The sequence below is a fragment of the Rhincodon typus genome, chromosome 11 (assembly GCF_021869965.1).
Source record: "Rhincodon typus isolate 14 chromosome 11, sRhiTyp1.1, whole genome shotgun sequence".
NCBI classification, from domain to species: domain Eukaryota; kingdom Metazoa; phylum Chordata; class Chondrichthyes; order Orectolobiformes; family Rhincodontidae; genus Rhincodon; species Rhincodon typus.
The window spans coordinates 24,668,152-24,687,768 of record NC_063342.1 but is presented as its reverse complement, the minus strand read 5'-3'; the positions used below and the strand labels follow the sequence as shown (position 1 = coordinate 24,687,768).

Sequence of the window (19,617 nt, the reverse complement as noted above, 5' to 3'; positions counted from 1 at the left end):
GGGCTAACAAAGCAAGTTAAAGATAGAATTAGATTAAAGGAGGAAGCTGAAAGTTGTTACCCGAGGATTGGGGGCATTTTAGAATTCAGCAAAGGAGGACTAATAAGTTGATAAATAAAGTGGGAAATGAGTATGAATAAGAAATAGAAAGTTTCAGTAAAAGTTTCCACTGGTATATTGAAAGGAAAATATTAGTAAATATAAATGAGCGTCCATTATGGACGAAAAAACAGGAGAAATTATGATGAGAAATAGAGAAATGGCAGAAAAACTAAACAAGTACTTTGTGCCTGTATTCACAGAGAAAGATTCAAGAGGTTTTCCTGAAATAATTGAGATCCAAAGACTGTGAGAGTGAGGAACTGAAAGAAATTATTATTAGTAAAATAAAGTAGCATTGGAAAAATTAGTGCCACTGCAAGTTAACAAATCCCTGGAACCTAGATGTTAAAACCAACGGCTGTAGACATACATTGGTAATCATCTTTTAAAATTCTGTTAATTCTGCAAAACTGCCTGCAGAATGGAAGATTGCAAGATTGCATAAATAATTTCATTGATTAAGAAAGGAAGGAGAGAGGAAACAGAGAGCTACAGACTTGTTAACTGATGTCACTGGTAGGGAAACTATTAGGATCTATTGTAAAGAACGTAAATACTGGACAATTTAGAAATGAATTGTTCGACTTGGAAGAGTCAACGTGGAATTATGAGAGGGAAAACATGTTTGACAGACCTGAAAGAGTTTTTTGATGATGTTACTAACTGAGTTGATAAGGAGAACCGCTAGATGTGGTGTATTTAGATTTCAGAAGGTTTTTGATAAAGTCCCACACCGGAGGTCAGTAAACAAAACTAAAGAGCATGGGACTGAGGTAATACACTTGCATGGATCGAGAATTGGATAACAGACAGAAAACAAGGAGGAGGAATAAATGGACGATTCATAGGATACAGTAAAGCTCAGTGTTTGGGTCCCACTTGTTCACAACCTATATCAATGATTTGAATGTTGGGATCAATTTATAATATTTCCAAGTTTACAGATGGGAATGCGAGTTGTGAGGAGGATGCAAAGAGTTCCAAGGGGATTTACACAGGCTGACAGATTATGTATAATGTGGAATAATGTGAGGATATCCATCCTGAGGAGGAACAGAGGTGCAGAATAGTTCTTAAATCCTGAGAGATTGGAAAGTGTTAATGTTCAAAGGGATGTTGGGGTCCTTTTTCATTAAGACACTGAAAATTAGCATGCAGATGCAGAAAGAATTTGGAAGGCAAGTGTAATGTTAGCCTTTTCACACAAGAGAATTTGAATAGAGGAGCAACACATGTCTTGCTTCAATTGCATTGAACACTGGGATAAGACTGCACCTAGAGTAATGAATGCAGTTCTGGCCGCTTTGCTTAAGGAAGATATACTTGTCATAGAAGGAGAGCTGTGGAGTTCCACCAGATGTCTTCCTGGGATCGTGGGGCTATCCTGTGAGGAGAGAAAATTGCCTGGAGTTTTGAGGAATGACAAGTGATCTCCAAAGCTGGGACTTCCCTGAAATTTTGCATTTGAATTGGAGAATTTGGAGGATTCTGGTGAAATTAAATAAATAGTTACTCAGGAAAATTTACATTATTAAACACCTAGTCTAACTCCTGAGTAATTATTCAATTGACCCTGTACTTAGCTCACCTCCCCCCCTTCTAACAGTACCTCCTGTTACATTCCCCAGACTAGTTAGTCCCTTGGAACCTGACAATCCCTTCTTCTCCAACTCAAGAGGTCCTCCCACCCATTGCTCCAGATCCACTCCTTCCCCCCACCTTGCCCAACTGCTGGACTTGCTCCTGCTTCATACTCTAGGAGACAATCCCCTTCCCACACTGCCAACAATGTTGCCTCAATCCTACTTTCCCAGCTACAGTTCCACTCCCCACACTCAGCACCCCCACCCCCTGCCCCCTCACTTTCCCTTCTGCAGACCAAATCTGCCTCTGCCCCTCAGAATGCTGCATCACTTCCCATCCCCATCCTTTTCCATGCTCTAGGGAATGCCCTCACTTCCAGCACTTTTGGATCATTTACTTTTGTCCATCAAACTGACATTGACTCTGCTCGCTTTGGCACACTGACAACCATTTCTCAGGTGCATTGTGCATTTAGAGAATGGCAACTGATGGCAGAAAATGCAACTGTTGCTGGAGACCATCAGCACCAGGCCCCATTTATTGATACCACGTCCCCTTTTACCACATATTAGCCTGATAGCCCATTTCCAAATGGGTCTGAACAGGGGGGACACATCTTCATCCCAAACCCTTAGCCAGCTAGCATGGGCACCCACCAAAGTTACCAGCAGCAAGGGGAAGATGTCTCTTAGGGGTCTCAGTTGTTCCAAGGGTGTCTGGCCCTGCCTGCTTTTTTTGTTCATTCATGGAACCTGGGCATCGTGGCTGCTCAGCATCTATTACATATCACATGTCCAGCTGTCCTTGAGAAGGTGTGTAATCATAGAATCCCTACAGTGTAGAAGCAAGCTATTTGGTCCATTGAGTCCATACTGACGCACCGATGAGCATCCTACTCAGGTCCACCCCCACTCCCTGTAACCCAGCACTTCCTTAGCCTGCACAGCTCGGGACACTATGGACAATTTAACACGGCCAATCCACCTGACCTGCGCATCTTTGGTCTGTGGGTGCAAACCATAGCACCTGGAGGAAATCCATGCACACACGGGAAGAATGTGCAAACTCCATACAAACAGTCCCTGAAGGTGGAATTGAACCCAGGTCCCTGGCACTGTAATGCAGCACAGCTAACCCACTGAGCTACCGTGCCACCCCAATGGTGGTGAATTGTCATTAAGTGTAGGTAGCATCACAATGCCATTAGGAGTGGCGTTCCAGGATTTTGACACAGTGACTGTGAAGGAACAGTAATACATTTCCAATTCAGAATGGTGAATGACTTGATGGAGAACTTGCAGGTTATGGTGTTCCCACATATCTACTGCCCTTCCTTCTGGATAGCAGAATCTGTGCGTTTGGAAGGTACTGTTTTAGGAGCCTTAGTGAATTTCTGCGGTGCATCTTGTAGATGCTACACATCGCAGTGACTGAGCATTGGTGGTGAAGGGAGTAGATGTTTGTGGATGTGGTACCAACTGAGCAGGCCACTTTGACCTGGATGGCATCAGGCTTCTTGAGTGTCATTGGAGCAGCACTCATCCTGGTAAGTGGGGAGTATTTCATCACACTTCTGAGTTTTGTCTTGTAGATTGTAGACAGGCTTTTAGCAGTCAGGAGGTGACTTACTTGCTGCAGAATTCCTGGCCTCTTACCTGCTATTGTAGCTACAGATTATAAGTTGCAAGTCTAGTTCCATTTCTAGCAAATGGAACTGTTTATTGTGGAGGATTCAATTATGGCAATGCCAATGAATATCAAGGGGAAATGATATGATTCTTTTCTGTTGGATGTTCTGATGGTCATTACCTGGCATTTGTGAGGCATGATGTTACTTTGTTTGTAGATTGCGTAAGGATGGGTGGAAGGGTGAATGGTACAGAGATGCTTCAGTGTGATTTCGTCAAGTTGAGTGAGTGGGCAAATGTATAGCAGATGAAGTATAATGTGCATAAATATGAGGCTATCCACTTTTGTAGCAAAAGCTGGAAGGTAGCTTATTGTCTGGATGCTAGTAGGATGGGAAAGGAGGAGGTGCTATGAAACCGTGGTATCCTAATACACCAGTCACTAAAACTAAGCTTGCAGGTGCAGCAGGCAATAAAGAAGGCAAATGATATCCTGGCCTTCATAGTAAGACAATTTGAGTACAAAAGCAGGGAGCCTTGCTGTAGTGGAGGCAATGACCTAATGCTATTATCGCTGAACTGTTAATCCAGAGACCCAGATAATGTTCTAGGGATTGTGGGTTTGAATCCTGCCATGATAAACAGTGGAATTTGGATTCAATAAGAATCCAGAATGAAGATCTAATGATGACCATGAGTCCAATGTCAATGGTTGGAAAAACCCAACTGGTTCAGTAATATCCTTTTGGAAAATAAACTGCCATCCTTACCTGGTCTATCCTACATGTGACTCATGTATGTGATGAAGGAGCAGCCCTCCAAAAGCTTGTGATTTTAAATAAACCTGTTGGACTATAACCTGGTGTCGTGTGATTTCTGACCTTGTCCACCCCAGTCCAACACTGGCATATCAGTATAAGGAACTTTTCAAACAGTGGAGAGTTTTCCCCTTGATTACCATTGATTTCAGTTTTTCTAGGGCTTTTTGATGCCACACATGGTCAAATGCAGACTTGGTGGTGAGGGCTGTTGCTCTCACTTTACCTCTGGAATTTAGCATTTTTGTTCATGATTGAACCAAGGCTGAAATGAGGTAGATGCTGAGTGGCCCTGGCAGATTCTAAACTGAGTGGCCGTGAGTAGGTTATTGCTAAGCAAGGATTGTTTAATACCACTGTTGATATCCTATTCCATCGCTTTACTGATGATTGAGAGTAGACAGATAGAGCAGTAATTGACCAGGTTGGATTTGTCTTGCTCTTTGTGGGCAGAACATATCTTTGCAATTTGCCACATTGATTTGCTTTATGATTTGATTTATTATTGTCATATGTACTGAGACACAGTGAAAAATATTGTTTGCATGCTAACCAGACAAATTATATCTTACATAAGTACATCAGGGTAATAGAACAGAATGCAGAATATAATGTTATAGTTACAGAGAAAGATCAATTCTAATATATGAGAGGTTTATTAACCGCAGGGAAGAAGCTGCTGTTAAATCTGTTGGTATGTGTTTTCAAACTTTTGCATCTTCTGCCTATGGAAGAGGGTGGAAGAGAGTGTAACTGGGGTGGGAGGTGTCTTTGATTAAGTTGGCTGCTTTCCAGAGGCAACAGAAAATGTAGATGGAAGTCAATGGAAGGAAGGCTGTAATGAGGTCAAGAGCTGAGTGGCCCTGGCTAAACCCAAACTGAGTGGCAGTGAGTAGGTTATTGTCAGGTAGTTGCCAATGTTCTTGCTGTACTGGGACAACTTGGCTGTTGGTATGGCAAGTTCTGGAGTACATGTCTTCAGTACTATTGCCAGAATGTTGTGAGGGCCCATAGCTTTTCCAGTATTGAGTGGATCCAGCTATTCTTGGTATTATGTAGAGTGAAGCGAATTGGCTAAAAATATGCATGTTTAAAATGTGTCTAAATGAGGCCAAGATGATCATCCACTCTGGCTGAAATGATTGCAAATGCTTCAGCCTTACCATTTGCACTGATGTACTGGTCTCCTTTATCATTTAGAATATTGATGCTTCTGGAGCATCCTCTTCCAGTTATCTGCTGAAATAATTCCAGTGATATAGGTGGATGATAGCATGACACCTTCCCCCTTCCTTTACACCCAATTTTATATCTCCATGTGTCCATAGCTTTCCAACCTGCTTCTGAGGTGAGGATGCAGGGGAGTGGCGCGGGATTCCATTTTGTGTTAATTCAGAGCGAAGTTCCCTTTGATTTGAACACTTTCACTGAAAGATACAGCTTTCGTAAATCTGCTTTCTTCAAGGTTGAATATGTTGCAATTAACACACAGCTGAGCAAGGAATCACTATGCAAAGCTGTAGAATCAAAATTGTCAGCAGCCAAAAGGTCGCGCAGTCAACTTATTTTTTTGTTTCAATAATTTGTGGGTCACTGGCACAATTTACTTGTAAAGCTGAGTAGTCACTGGCAAATAGGGTTGATGACGAATCATTGATTAGGCCCTGCAGATTGTGGATCATGTAAGAGAACAATTAAACATCCTTCTTGAGATGAAAGCAGACAGCTAAACTCATGTAAATTATGATGTTTAGAGTTCCTGAAGTCTGTTTGGAGTTGACAACAAAGAAGCAGCCGCATAATATAACAAGTTCCTTGGTAATACTGCCCAATGCCCCACCATGCAACCATTCTTTCCTCCAAGTCTATTCTGCTGTATGTCTGTACCGCATGACAGTTCCTTCCCCTCCCACTACGATCCCCCCATCCCACGCTAGAAAAATCGCCAGGAGCAAATGTTTCATTCAACGCTGGAAAATAGCATATGAGCAGGAGTAAGCTATTCAGCTCATTGAGCCTGTTTAATCATTCAATTAGGCTGTGTGAATCATGTACCCTAAATCAGACAGGAAAGTAGAATATGATGAAAATACGCAGTGGGTTGGGCAGAATTTGTAGAGAGATAAACAGACTTAATGTGCTGAGGTTTATGAGGAACAGTGAAGATCCACTGATGGGACCAAAGATAGGAGGCGACATTGTTTCAACCAACAGCAGCATGATACCAGAGGCCACCACTGGGGCAGCTATCCTGTCCACCACAGCTGCCAGACTAATCAGAGTGCGGTCAGTGCTGAGGCTGCAGCTTCATGGAGAGGATGCCTCAATGGTCAGGTGTACTTAAAGTCGAATAAGTTGGGTTGGGGCACAGAGTAGCCAGACAAACAGGCCTCAGAAATCAAAATGGGGAGGACATTGAACACTGGTAGTGCCATTGTCGCAAGGTGATCAGGTACTATCAATAGGACCTTCTGCGAGCTATGAAGTGGACATTCTGAAAAGCCTTCACGTTGGAATCTGCTGGAAGGTTGCCAAGTTCAGTTCTAGCCACTTTATTTATTGATTGATTGATTGATTGATTTATTGCCATGTATATCAGAGTACAGTGAAAAGCTTTGTTTATAAGCAGTACAGCAGATCATAGTTAGCAAGGATATATAGACCAGAGGTTGTAAAAAGACTTAGACAGAGGCAAATAGGTTACGTCGCGCAGGGTGTGCACTAGGCAAATGTTAGGAAGATCATCATTATTTGAGGCTAGAGAGTCCATTCATTAGTCTAATAACGGCCGGGAAGAAGCTGTTCCTGGACCTTCTGGTGCATGTGTTCAGGCTTCTGTATCTTTTGCCTGAAGGAAGAAGTTGTAGGTGATCATTACCGGGGTGCGATGGGTCTTTAATGCCATGGGCAGCCTTTCTGCGGCAGCAAGCCGTGTAAATAGAGTCAATGGATGGAAGGTTGGCTTCCATGATGGTCTGGGGTGTGCACACCACCTTCTGTAGTTTCTTACGGTCCTGGGCAGAGCAGTTGCCGTACCAGGATGGTATGCACCCAGACAGTATGCATTGAATGCATCTGTAGAAGATGGTGAGGATCCTTACAGACATGCCAAATTTCCTGAATTGCCTGAGGAAGAAGAGTCGTTGTTGTGCCTTCTTGACCATCGCATCTACTTGGGAAATCCAGGACAGGTTGTCAGGTATCGTCATGCCGAGGAACTTGACCGCCTCCACCCTTTCAACCTCAGTTCCGTTGATGAAAATGAGGGCATGTTCTCCTCCTTCCTTTCTGAAGCCAATGATCAGTTCTTTAGTTTTGCTGACATTGAGAGAGAGGTTATTCTCATTGCGCCACATCACTAAGCCCCCTATCTCCCTTCTGTATTTTGACTTGTCATTGCTAGATATCCGTACTACTAGTTCTGAGGAAGGGTCAGCAGATCCAAAATGTTAACTCTGTTTTTTCCTTCACAGATGCTGCCAGAACTGCTGAGCTTTTCCAGCAACTTTGTTTTTGTTCCGTACTACTACGTTGGTGTTGTCAGTGAACTTGTAGATGCTGCTCATTTGGAATTTGGCAACACAGTCGTTGGTGTACACAGAGTACAGTAGGGGGCTGAGGACACATCCTTGGGGGCTCCAGTGTTGAGTGTTATTGTGGAGTAGGTACAGTTACCTATTCTCACTGATTGTGGCCTGTGGGTCGGGAAGCTGAGGATTCAACTGCAGACGGCAGAGCTGAGACCAAGGTCACACAGTTTTGAGATCAGTCTGGAGGGGATTATGGTGTTGAAGGCGGAGCTGCAGTTGATGAGCAAGAGTCTGATGTAGGTGTCCTTGTTGTCCAGATGTTCCAGGGATGAGTGCAGTTCTGGGGATATGGCATTCGCTGGGGACCTGTGATGTCAGTAAGCAAATTGAAGAGGATCAAGGGAGGCTGGGAGACAGGAGTTGATGTGGGCCATGACTATTGAAGTCAGAGCTACTGAGTGGTAATCATTAAGCACGTTGCATGTGCTTTCTTAGGTACTGGGACGATGGTGGTCTTCTTGAAGCAGGTGGGGACTTCGGCTTGTAGGAGGGAGAGGTTGAAGATGTTGGCGAATACCTCTGCCAGTTGGAATGAGCAGGATCTGAGTGCTTGGGTGGGGACACCATCCAGGCCCGTTGCTTTCCTTGGGTTGACTCCCAGGAAGACCGATTTGACATCTGCAGCAGGTGACAGAGGGAACAGGTGCTTCCAGGGCTGTTGAGGCAGGTATCACCATACTGCTGGCACTCTGCTCAAACCGAGCATAGAAAGCATTGAGTGTGTCGAGGAGGGATTTGTCTTTGCCTGCTCTCTTGATCTGCATCATTTTATATCCCGTTATGTTGTTTAGGCTTTGCCATAGGCAGCAGGAGTCTGTTTAAGGAAGGATGTTAAAGCCTTCAAGAGAATTCAAAGAATATTTAGTAGAATGATACCAGGAGAGAAGGATCTTACATTCAAGGAAAGATTAGTGAGGTTGTTCTTGTTCTCCTCAGAGCAGACGAGATAAAGAGGTGACCTTATTAGGGTGTTCAAACTTATGAACCATTTTGGGTAAAGAAAGATATTCTGTTTCCATGAGTTGTATCCACTGTCAGTAAATGGGGGTCACAATTTCAAGATTGTCAGCAAGACAGCTAGGTGCGAGATGAGGAGAAGCTTGTTTACTTGGAGAGTTGTTAGGATTTGGAATGCACTGCCTGGGACAGTGGTGGAGATAGATTCCAAAGGAGATTTCAAAAGAGAACTGGATATATATTTAGAAGAGATGGATTTAGAGAGTTATGGCGATATGGCTGGAGAGTGGGACTAGATGGGTAGCTATTTCAGGAGCTGTACAGACACGATGGGTCGAATGGCCTTGTTCTATCGTGTAAAATTCTATGATTCTATAATTTTCACCCAGTAGTCTCTCACTGAGGACAAAATGCCAGTGGAAGTGGGAAGTGGTCCTTCATTGGCCATCTCAGTGACCCATCTAAGGTCCTGACAGAGTTAACAGCTTTCCAATTGCTGCCAAAATGGCATGATGGCCGTTGGATATCAGGTTCTCCTGCTGATGCCTTTCCACAATATTTTCTCACATCTCCTAATTTCCAGCTCGTCCCCGACGGCCTGGAAAATCCCGTCCAAGAATCCAGACCAATGACCTTTCCTCAAAACTGATCGTCATTAGTCTCGTTTGGGGAATGCTAAGGAAAAAAGAAATTAATGAGCTGACCACGTCTTTTTCAAGTGAATTCATTAATTTGTGCACTGATGCATTTAGTTCCTCTACAGACTTTAGTGCTGTGTGCTTGTCATATAATTCAACTTTAGAATATTACTTTGAGAATTTATATTACCGATTTGACTTAGTTTTCCCCCTCAATACGGGCTCAGCATTAAAGCCTTTCCTGAATATAAGTAGCTTTTTGTCATGTTGGTATTAGACTTTGCTTTAGCATCGCACATCCTGATATTTTAGGGAAGGAGGACAGGGTATGGGGACGCTGAAAACAACGAGAGTACAAAGCGAGGTCAGGAATGCAGAGCTCTTTGCCGAATTTAACAGCAAGTACAATTATCATTTATTTCTCTTGCTACCTGCCTGGCAGCCAATCAAAACGAACAACCTACTTGGTACTAGAAGAATCAGGAGCAGTCTCTAACAATCAGGAAAGGTAAAGATTGTACATTGTTAGGGAGAGAAATATGTCAGGACTACAAGGGGTGAGAGACAATGCGGGTGGGGGGGAGGATCTTTGGGACTAAAGAGAGACAGAGAGAGGACATTGGAGCCACAGGGGAAGAGCGGGGGAAGACATCAGGACTGCAGAGAGTGAGAGGGCCCTTCAGGCTGCAAAGTGAGAAAGGCCGCGATTGGCACTGGGCAAAGCTAAGCCTTGCAGGACTGAGCACCTGGGAGTGCACTAACTTCAGGGAGTGCTGGAAAAGGCACTTACCGATTGGAGCTGGCAGTTTCCACCTCCATTTCATTGCCAGATTTGACAAACCCCTGCAAACGTATTCAGTAACGATCATATTGTGGAAAGTTAATAAGGGGTCCTATGTAGTGGGACATGTGGATGCATTGGAATCTATCCTTGTCTGTCTTGGATCACAGAGTGTATTCAAGTGTTTTTTTTTAGATTCAGTTAAATATAATTAAGTAAAGACTCAACAACAGCAATTTGCTTAAATGTGCGTGTTTGTTACATAATAATAATGATAATAATGAGTAAAATAATGTGGAAAATAAAGGAAAAAAACATAAGTCTCTCGCCCTTCTGCCTGTCGGGGACCCCTCGATTGACAGCTGGTCTGGAGGCTTAGGTTCACTCCTGGCATCATTCATGATCCCGGTCTGAGGTGAAGTCCAAATCTCAGAACAAAGCTCTGTCTCTCTCTCTCTCTCTCTCATACAGTGTAACAAACAGCTAGTACAGAAAAACAGCTAAAGAAAACAAAACTGCTTGCTAGTATAGAAAACAAGCTTTTTTTTATTGTGCTGTCTGTGGCACATATGGGAATGTTCACAGGACTCATTCAAGTTCATGCAGCTGTCGAATATTATTGTTAACTTTCCCAGCTATTTTCCCATCCAATACAATGTCAAAAAGGTAATAGGCATATAACTGGCTAGGGATAACTTATTCATATTTAAGTGTTGAACTCCTCACCCTGAGACCTCCCTACCCATTTATTCTGTGTGTTTATGTTGGTCTCAGGATGAGGAGGTGGTTAATGTCAAGGGCACACAGTGGTGCACAATTCAAAGCTCACACAACACAAGGATAACCACAAATGCCTAGCAGCTGCTAAGATAAGAGGTTTTTCTTTAAATCCATTCATGGGATACAGGCAACACTTACAGGGCCTCCCTAATTGCCTTCAAAAAAGTGATTGATCTGCTCTTGTTCTTGATCTGCTGCAGGCCATGTGCTGTGAGGGAGTGAGTGCCAGGATATTGATGCAACGACAGGGAAGGAACAGTGACATAATTCCAACTCAGGATAGTATCTAATTTGGAAGGGAATTTGTAGGTAGTGCTGTTCTCATATATCAGTTGTCCTTGTGCTTCTAAGTGGTAGACGTCACAGGTTTGCAAGGTACTGTCGAAGGATGCTTGGTGAGTTACTGCAGCATATCTTGTAGATGGCACGCACTGCTGGCGTTGTCTGTTGGTGGTGGATGGAGTGAATGTTGAAATTGGTGGATGAGATTTCACTCAAACAGGCTGCCTTGTCCTGATAGTGCTTCTTGAGTGCTGTTGGAGCTGTAGGAAAGTGGGGAGCATTCCAGCGCACTCCTGATTTGCATCTTGTAGGTTGTGGACAGGCTCTAGGGACTCCCAACTTCTGCCTTGCTTTTGCAGCCAATATTTGTATGGCTAGTCCAGTTTCATTCATTCAATGATAATCCCCAGGATGCTGATGGTGAGGGATTCAGAAATAGGAATGTCACTGAATGTCAAGAGGAGATGATTTGATTCTCCTTTTTTGGAGATATTCATTACCTGGCACAAGTGTGGCATGAATGCTATTTGCCATTTATCAGCCAAGCATGAATGTTGTCCAAGTTTGCTACATATAGACACAGATTGCTTGAGTATTGAGGAGTCATGCATGGTGCGGAACATTGTGCAATCATAGGCAACCACCCTCATTCTGATCTTATGATGGAGGGAAGGTCATTGATGAAGTAGCTGAAGATGGTTGGACCAAGGACACTGCACTGAGGAACCGCTGCGTCAATATCCAGAGAAGATGGACTTCCAACAACCACAATCATTTTTCCTTATGTGCGAGGCATGGTTCCAGGATGCAGAGAGTATTTTCCGATCCCCACTAACATTTATTTTACGAGGCTTCTTTGATATCATGCATCACCGACTGCTACCTAAGTGTTAAGGTTAATCACTCCCAGTGCAATTATTTCCAAATAAGTGGCACCTAAAAGCATCATTGATGATTGCTTCAATCACTTGGTTGATGATTGAAAGTAAACTGATGAGGCAATAATTGACTGGTTGAATTTGTCCTGCTCTTTGTGGTAATGACATTTCTGGGAAACTTCCCACTTTAGATAAATGCCAGTGTTAAAGTTGCATTTAAACAAGTTCGCTAGCAGTGCAGCTTTTATTGAAAGACTGGTCTCCAATCTACAGCTGGGATATCGTCAAGGCTCCAAGGCTTAATGGTATTCAAACTGCGCAGCCATTTCTTGATATCAGTTGGAGTGAACTGAATTGCCCGGAGACTCACATCTGTGATATTGGAGAACTCAGAAGGCGGTTCAGATGATGAATCATTCACTCAGCTCTTCTGGCTGAAGATAGTTGCAAACTCTTAAGGTATTCTGGATGACAAACAAATTTTCACTGCCGTTCAAAACATGTTCAGCTCTTTTTATAATTTGCAGAAAAACTGCACTTTCAAAATTATTTTGTTAAAATGAATCAGAATGGGACGGATTTTCAAAAGGTAAAGGGATTCACCTTGACTATTTTAACACCATGCATTCAATATTTTAAAGATGTAATACCTTCCAATGACTGTATGGTTTTATAGAACATTAAATGCTTCCCATGAACATGCCTTTGCAGCAATACACTTTGCAGTTGATTGCTTTCCAATCACATATGCCATTCATCACTTGTCTAACCCCGCTCCTTCTAACAGACATCCCCATCACGAAACTGTCTAAAGCAAGTTCATGTAGTCAATTCCATTATGGTCTGCATGCTTTACACAGTGATCCATGAAACCATAATTAGTGTTTTGTTAACCCTTTTGAATCTGTGTAATGAGGTGAACCTCCTAAATTCATTTTTGCTGTACCCATTGAAAAACAGTTGAAACAGTTACAATGTTGACACCAGACAAAACATTAGGGAAGCAGGAGATAGCTGATTTGAACACATAACAGATTAATAGCAGATATGTTTTCGCTGGATATTCATACTCACTGGAATTATACCTTAAAATAAAACACATCCACATGTCAGTCACTCAGTGGAAGTGGTATCCCAGGTGTTAGCAGGATACTGTTGAGTGTAATATTGTGATAATGTGGAATGAGCTTCATGCATTAAAGTGCAGAGCTGATGCAATCGTGAAGGCATGAGGCAATGCCATAACTGATGCATGCTGGCACTTTTTTGTTTTAACTGTTTTGGTCACTATATAAAAACATAACATGAGAAATAGGAGCAGGAGTAGGCCATCTGGCCCCTCGAACCTGCTCCGCCATTCAATAAGATCATGGCTAATCTTTTCGTGGACTCAGCTCCACTTACCCACCTGCTCACCATAACCCTTAATTCCTTTCCTGTTCAAAAATCTATCTATCTTTGCCTTAAAAACATTCAATGAGGTAGCCTCAACTGCTTCACTGGGTGGAGACTTCCACAGATGTTTGATCATGTTTGCACTTGATTTTACTATCGTGGTTTCAAGCAAATAAATTTTGGGTCCTCTACTTCCTTCACCTCCCAAAGTGTACTCAGCTTTATTTTCAAGCATGCGATGGCCTCTCACCATGAGCAATCACATGTATGAGTCATCTGGGTGTCAGTTTCAAGTATATAGGATACCGTCTTTCATAGAGCAGCTCTGTTCCCCCATGTGGCACCACTCCCTCTCAACAGAATTATCAAGAAAAAGATTTCTACAGATTGGTTGTACTCCACAGTGTACAGCATTCCACAAATAGCACTAAAGATGCCAACTGAGTAATCGCCACTGAATATAAAGGAAGGCATCCCGTTCTGAGAATGCCTGGCCCACCAGGCCATGTCCTCACACAGCAACTGCAAGTAGTAGCATTGAGTGGCCTGTCAGAAGTGCCATGGAAAGCTGTGTTTAGAAGACATAACCAGTCAGTCATCTTCATCTACTGATGAAATGCAATGATATAATCTTTCTTAATTGTTTCTTCGCACCCTAATGGGTATCAGTACAGAACATTAGGTGAAATCCTCACCTGTATAAATAACCCTGAACTTACTGATTAATCTGTTCCTAATTAAATATAATGGTCATAAAGAAAAAAAAACAAATCACAAGTACCCAGAATATTTCAAGACATGGCAATGGAAATGGTAAATTGAAAGATATGTAGGGTGTAGAGTGATCTTAGGGTGGCAGAAGGCATTTTGTGATTATAGAATGTGGTTGCTGTTTGTTAGATTTGATGTGAATATCCTTATCCACAGTGCAGTTTGAAGTATTAGCTGTGTGAGCAATGTGTTAAAAGGATGAAGTTAATGATTGTGCCCAGAATGGGCTGGGATCAAAAGAAGAGTGCAATGACGTGCCACCCTTGTCTGCCCTCATAAAATGTTCTTACTTTATTCCATCTGGTTATTTAGTCCAGTGCATGCACAGTTTAGGAGTCAGCTAATGATTGCTCCTGATAATGGTATGACTGATGTTACTATTCAAGAGTGGCCCTTATTTTTATTACCCCTAAAGGGGTAGCAAATTGTGCTTCTTCTGCCTGTTGGTCTGGCTCAGTCGACCCCTAAGTTGTCTTAAAATGATTGCAAGATGCCAGCAAATGGTTTGTTGCAAATTGCCAATAAAATCATTTATTGACCATTTACTTTGCTTCCAGACAGTGTCCTGGTACTGTCAGGCAGCTGCAGAACGCTTTTAAAGAATTATGGCCTTGTTACACAAAGAGTTCTTGGCAGAACTGGTATATCAGTTTCAATGCTTGCAACACCGTTGCTACAATTTTAAAAAATTCAGATTACCTCAGGAAACATATTTGTAAGATTAGAACAAAAGAATTAGGAACAGGAGAAAGTTATGAAGCCTCTCATGCTTGTTCCACTATCCAATAAGTTTGATGGCTGATTTTTGACCTCAATTCCACTTTTCCACCCAGGGCCATATCTCTTCATCTGGTGAACTGTGTAACTTTTAAATTGAATTCAAAGATATTCAGGGCTAAGGTCTACACTGTTACCTTTTATGTTTTCAATATTGTATGTCTACATTTCTACTGAGCAAGACCATAAACATAGGTTTTAATTATCCATCCAAATGTTCAGGAAACGATTTAAAAATAATTTTCAAGTAAGCGTAGGACCTTTATAGATGGCTTGATAGGTCAAAGTCATGACTAAGTGTGACAGGGCCAACTCAATGCTCTGGTCTTCCATCTAGTGAAATTTCATACTGAGATTGAGGCATTGCAAAATTATGCTTCATATATTAGTTACAAACATTTGGGAGCTTGACATTTTTTGATTCTTTTACTTTTAACCCTTTCCATGGAATTGAATCCATTTCTTACCTTCAGTGATATTGTGCTTCATTTGCAGATTGTATGAATTCCACAAGAACTCCTTGTCCAAGTGAACAAAATGGATTTAGAAAATGAAACTTTCACCAACTTTACAATCGAAGAACTGACAAAGGGAAAAACTTCCAAAGTACTGATATCACTTTCACTCTCAGTCCTAACGATCATGACCACACTTATTAATTCACTGGTGATAAGTGCAATCATTGTAACAAGAAAGCTTCACCACCCAGCAAACTATCTAATCTGCTCCCTTGCTGTTACTGATTTACTTGTTGCTGTCCTTGTGATGCCCTTCAATATTATTTACACTGTAAGAGAGACATGGGTGATGGGTCAGGTTGTCTGCAATATTTGGTTAAGTGTTGACATTACATGTTGCACATGCTCTATTCTTCATCTGGCTGCAATTGCCCTGGACAGATATAGGGCTATAACTGATGCTGTGGAATATGCACAGAAAAGGACACCTAAACGTGCTGGAATAATGATCACAGTTGTATGGGTCATTTCCATCTTTATATCAATGCCTCCTTTGTTTTGGAGACACCAAGGAAATAATAAGGAGGACGAGTGTCTTATTAAGCATGAGCATCTTGTCTACACAATCTATTCTACATTTGGAGCATTTTATATTCCCTTGGGTTTGATCCTCATTCTGTACTATAAAATATATCGAGCAGCTAAAACGCTTTATCACAAAAGGAGTGCAAGCAAGCACACCAACGAGGATGTAAATGGCAAGATGTCCAGCATTACTATCAGAAGCCCCAGGACACCTTCAACATTGTGCATGTCCGAAAAGTCCATTTCAGACCCTTTGACAATTGAAGATGGAGACAAAATCCACATCACAGCTAAAAGTCTCAACCCCAGCACTAGCCAACAAGAAAAATTGTGGAAGAGAAACAAAATCTCTGGCACAAGAGAAAGAAAAGCAGCAACCACCTTGGGCTTAATTCTGGGAGCATTTGTGATATGCTGGTTACCATTCTTTCTAAAAGAACTCATTGTGAATGTCTGTGAATCATGTTATATTTCTCCAGAGATGACTGATTTTTTGACATGGTTAGGTTACCTCAATTCTTTAATCAATCCTCTTATTTACACAATCTTCAATGAAGACTTTAAGAAAGCTTTTCAGAAACTAGTACGCTGCAAAATGTTTCTGTGAATGCAATGGAAGTACTCTCTAAGCAATTATCTTTGTAATTAGAATGGGTAGGCCTTTTGCAGAAACCTTCTGCTTTGAAAGAACAAATATATTCTTAATTCAGTTGGTTTACAGTGGCTTTGTATCTGAAACAATTACCAAACTAGAAGATACATACTGTTACAGATACATAAAACTCTTGGCTACAGAAGAGAACTTATGTGGTATTTTTCTATTCTGTAACTGCTAGTGATATTTTAAAGAGATGATGCTGTGTAAGTAGAAATAATGCAAATTTTAAATTTGAAGCATTGACTGAATTTTTTAATGTGTGTAAAATATGATTGAACTACAGGGAAAGCACTACATAATTTTCTCCTATTATTCCTATTGGTTGAAATTGACATTTTGGTCTGAAATGGATATATTGAGAGCTCGTAAAAGTGGGAACAGTTGTTAAGGGCTTATTAAGCATTGAGAATAACTTATGAAAGGCAATATGCAAGTGTTCCTTTTTGGGATATTTTAAAAGAAATTGGAAATGTATTCCACATGGAAGTAATTCTAAGGTTGAAGGGCAAGACCTAATGTAGCAAAACCACAACAGAATTGTCCAAGTATTCTTCTTCGCCGAATTGCTGGAGCAAACAATTGAAAGTTAAATTATAGTTCAGCAGCAACTGTAGAACGAAGTGACTTGGAATTATAAATGGACTGTGAGGCACATTATTGCAAATCTAATTTTTCCAGGAATCAAATGTAACACACCAAAGTTAGCTTCCCAAACATGTCAGAAGGCAAGGCATGGTGAGACTCAATGTCAACAGAGAACCTGTGACTGTGGTGAACTTTTGTCTTGACAAAGGTTGTAATGTAATTAACCAGCACTTATGGTACAGGTAACTTCTATACATTCACAAATGAGTATGCAGGAGTTGGTCTGCTTCATCCATTGCCTCGCTTTTTCACTTTACATCCAAGTACATGCATTTAAATGACAACAGAAAACCAATACTCGGGCAAATAGATGGATACATGAGGGATACTTTTGTCTGGTCCTTGTCCCAGTTGCAGTGAACCTATGATTAAGTACTTTCTGTTAAATTTCTGTTTAATTACAGAATTTCCAGTCACTTTTCATGTCTTTTTTTATGTTTCATTACAGAATATTTTTTCTTGACTTTAATAGAACTGCTTCTTTGTTAGCTGCACAGTAAAGTAAATGACAGGCTGTGACACAGAAAGTAGAACGTTACTATCTCGTAAATCATACATTACTGTGACATATGTGGTGGAAGTGCACATGCTGTTTGTCTATAAGTGTACTGAGAGCTTAATGTTTCCTGCATTTCCCACTTACAGCAATGTGGAAAATTCATTGAATCAGTTCTTGTTGCTTCCATAGATGATGAAATGGTGGGTGTGAATTTGGTCTGGTCAGTTCCTTAAACTTGTGAATTTCAACTGTGGCTTAGTTGATAGTATTCTTCTGAGTAATGATATTCCTGTTACAATTCCCAGTCCAGAGTTTAAGCACGAAAATTAAGGCCAACGCTCCAACACAGCACTGAAGGGATGCTGCACTGTTTGGAGGTGCAATCTTTCAGATGAGACATTAAACCAAGCCTCCATGTGCTGGTTTGGATGTATTTAAAAGATCTCTTGGCACTATATTGAAGAGCTGTGGAGTTACCTCTGGTGCTCTGGCCAATATTTATGCCTCAACATCACAAAAAGAGATTATCTGACCATTATTGCCTTGTTATTTGTGGGAGCTTACAGTCCACCACGTGGCTTCATTACAATGGTGACTGGGCTTCAAAAGTACTTCATTGGCTACAAAGCACTTTGAAGCATTTAGTGGTAGTGAAAAATGCTACATAAAAGTAAACATTTCTTTCAATAATTAGGCAAACACCATGGCCCTGAAATTTCACAAGAGATTCAGCTGGTCTCCAACCTGAATTATATTGGCAAACCTGGAGAACCCCTGCAGAACTTCAACGCCAGTACCTTCACCTGAAACATCTGTGTCAATATCAGTTGCAGGAGATTGTTTGTTTTAATTGTTGTGAGATCAAAACTTTTGGATATCCTACCTGCAGTCACTTGTTTATGCCCTGTTTTGGCACCACCACTTTAATAAGTTTACTCTTTTGTCTCTGCTTGCAAGCCTCATGTTTTATATGAGGGTACAATGATGAGCAACTGTGAGTTATTTTAATCCATCCCTCATTTTTGCAAACTATCTATGACCACTTATGCTGCTTTAAATATTAATGTTACCTTGACTGTTGTGTTTGTCATAACATTTTTACAAAGGCAGGACCCCGAATATTTGTATCCTGATGACCACAGGCCAATTGTTCACTGACTTAAAAGCAAAACACTGCAGATTGGAAATCTGATGCATACACAGAGAATGCTGGAGAAACTCTGTAAGTCTGGCAACATTTGTGGAGAGAAAAACAGAGTTAACATTTCATGTCCAGTATGACATCGTCAGAATGGTTCTGAAACTGGACTCAAAACATTAACCTTATTTCTCTCTCCACAGATGCTGCCAGACCTATTGAGTTTCTCCAGCATTTTCTGTGTTTGGCCACTTAATTGTAGCTGGTTGGCCTTTACTGTTCACAATTTATTTGTACACATTCATCAACACTAACCTGTATATTAAACAGTATCTGCTCAATGACATCATCTTCTGAATATTATACAGTACTTGAATCTGAGCAAGTGCATGATGTAAATGTGGGTTTTGTCAGTTGGTGTGGTGTTAAGCGCTTCATTTTGCTGGATGCTGCAAACCACTTTGTTCAATCTTTGTGATAGGAATGATTACCAGTCAATAAATGTCTTTACAGAACTAGCTTTTGGCTTATTGGTACCTTTCATAGTTCTGAGGCTTGACTCATTCTAGATTTTGCTCACTCTTTACCACCTGAACTCAATTAACTACAGTGGTTTCTAGAAAAGCAACACCTTGATTTTAAAACTCTCATCC

The 19,617-nt window shown here is 41.3% G+C and overlaps 1 protein-coding gene across 2 annotated transcripts in view; it reads left to right on the top strand.

Annotated features, from left to right (window-relative positions):
* Window positions 1–19,416, top strand: part of htr1fa (5-hydroxytryptamine (serotonin) receptor 1Fa) — a 117,973-nt gene extending 98,557 nt beyond the window's left edge. Inside the window, exons 1-2 of one of the 2 annotated variants that reach the window (XM_048602969.1) lie at window positions 12,387–12,497; window positions 15,477–19,416. In XM_048602969.1, coding sequence (XP_048458926.1) covers window positions 15,519–16,631 — 1,113 coding nt within the window. In that variant the 5' untranslated portion in view covers window positions 12,387–12,497; window positions 15,477–15,518 and the 3' untranslated portion in view covers window positions 16,632–19,416. Of the gene's footprint in view, window positions 1–12,386; window positions 12,498–15,476 lie in introns of those variants that run through there. The other variant, XM_048602968.1, reaches the window with a different exon arrangement.
* The last annotated feature ends 201 nt before the right edge of the window (window positions 19,417–19,617 follow it).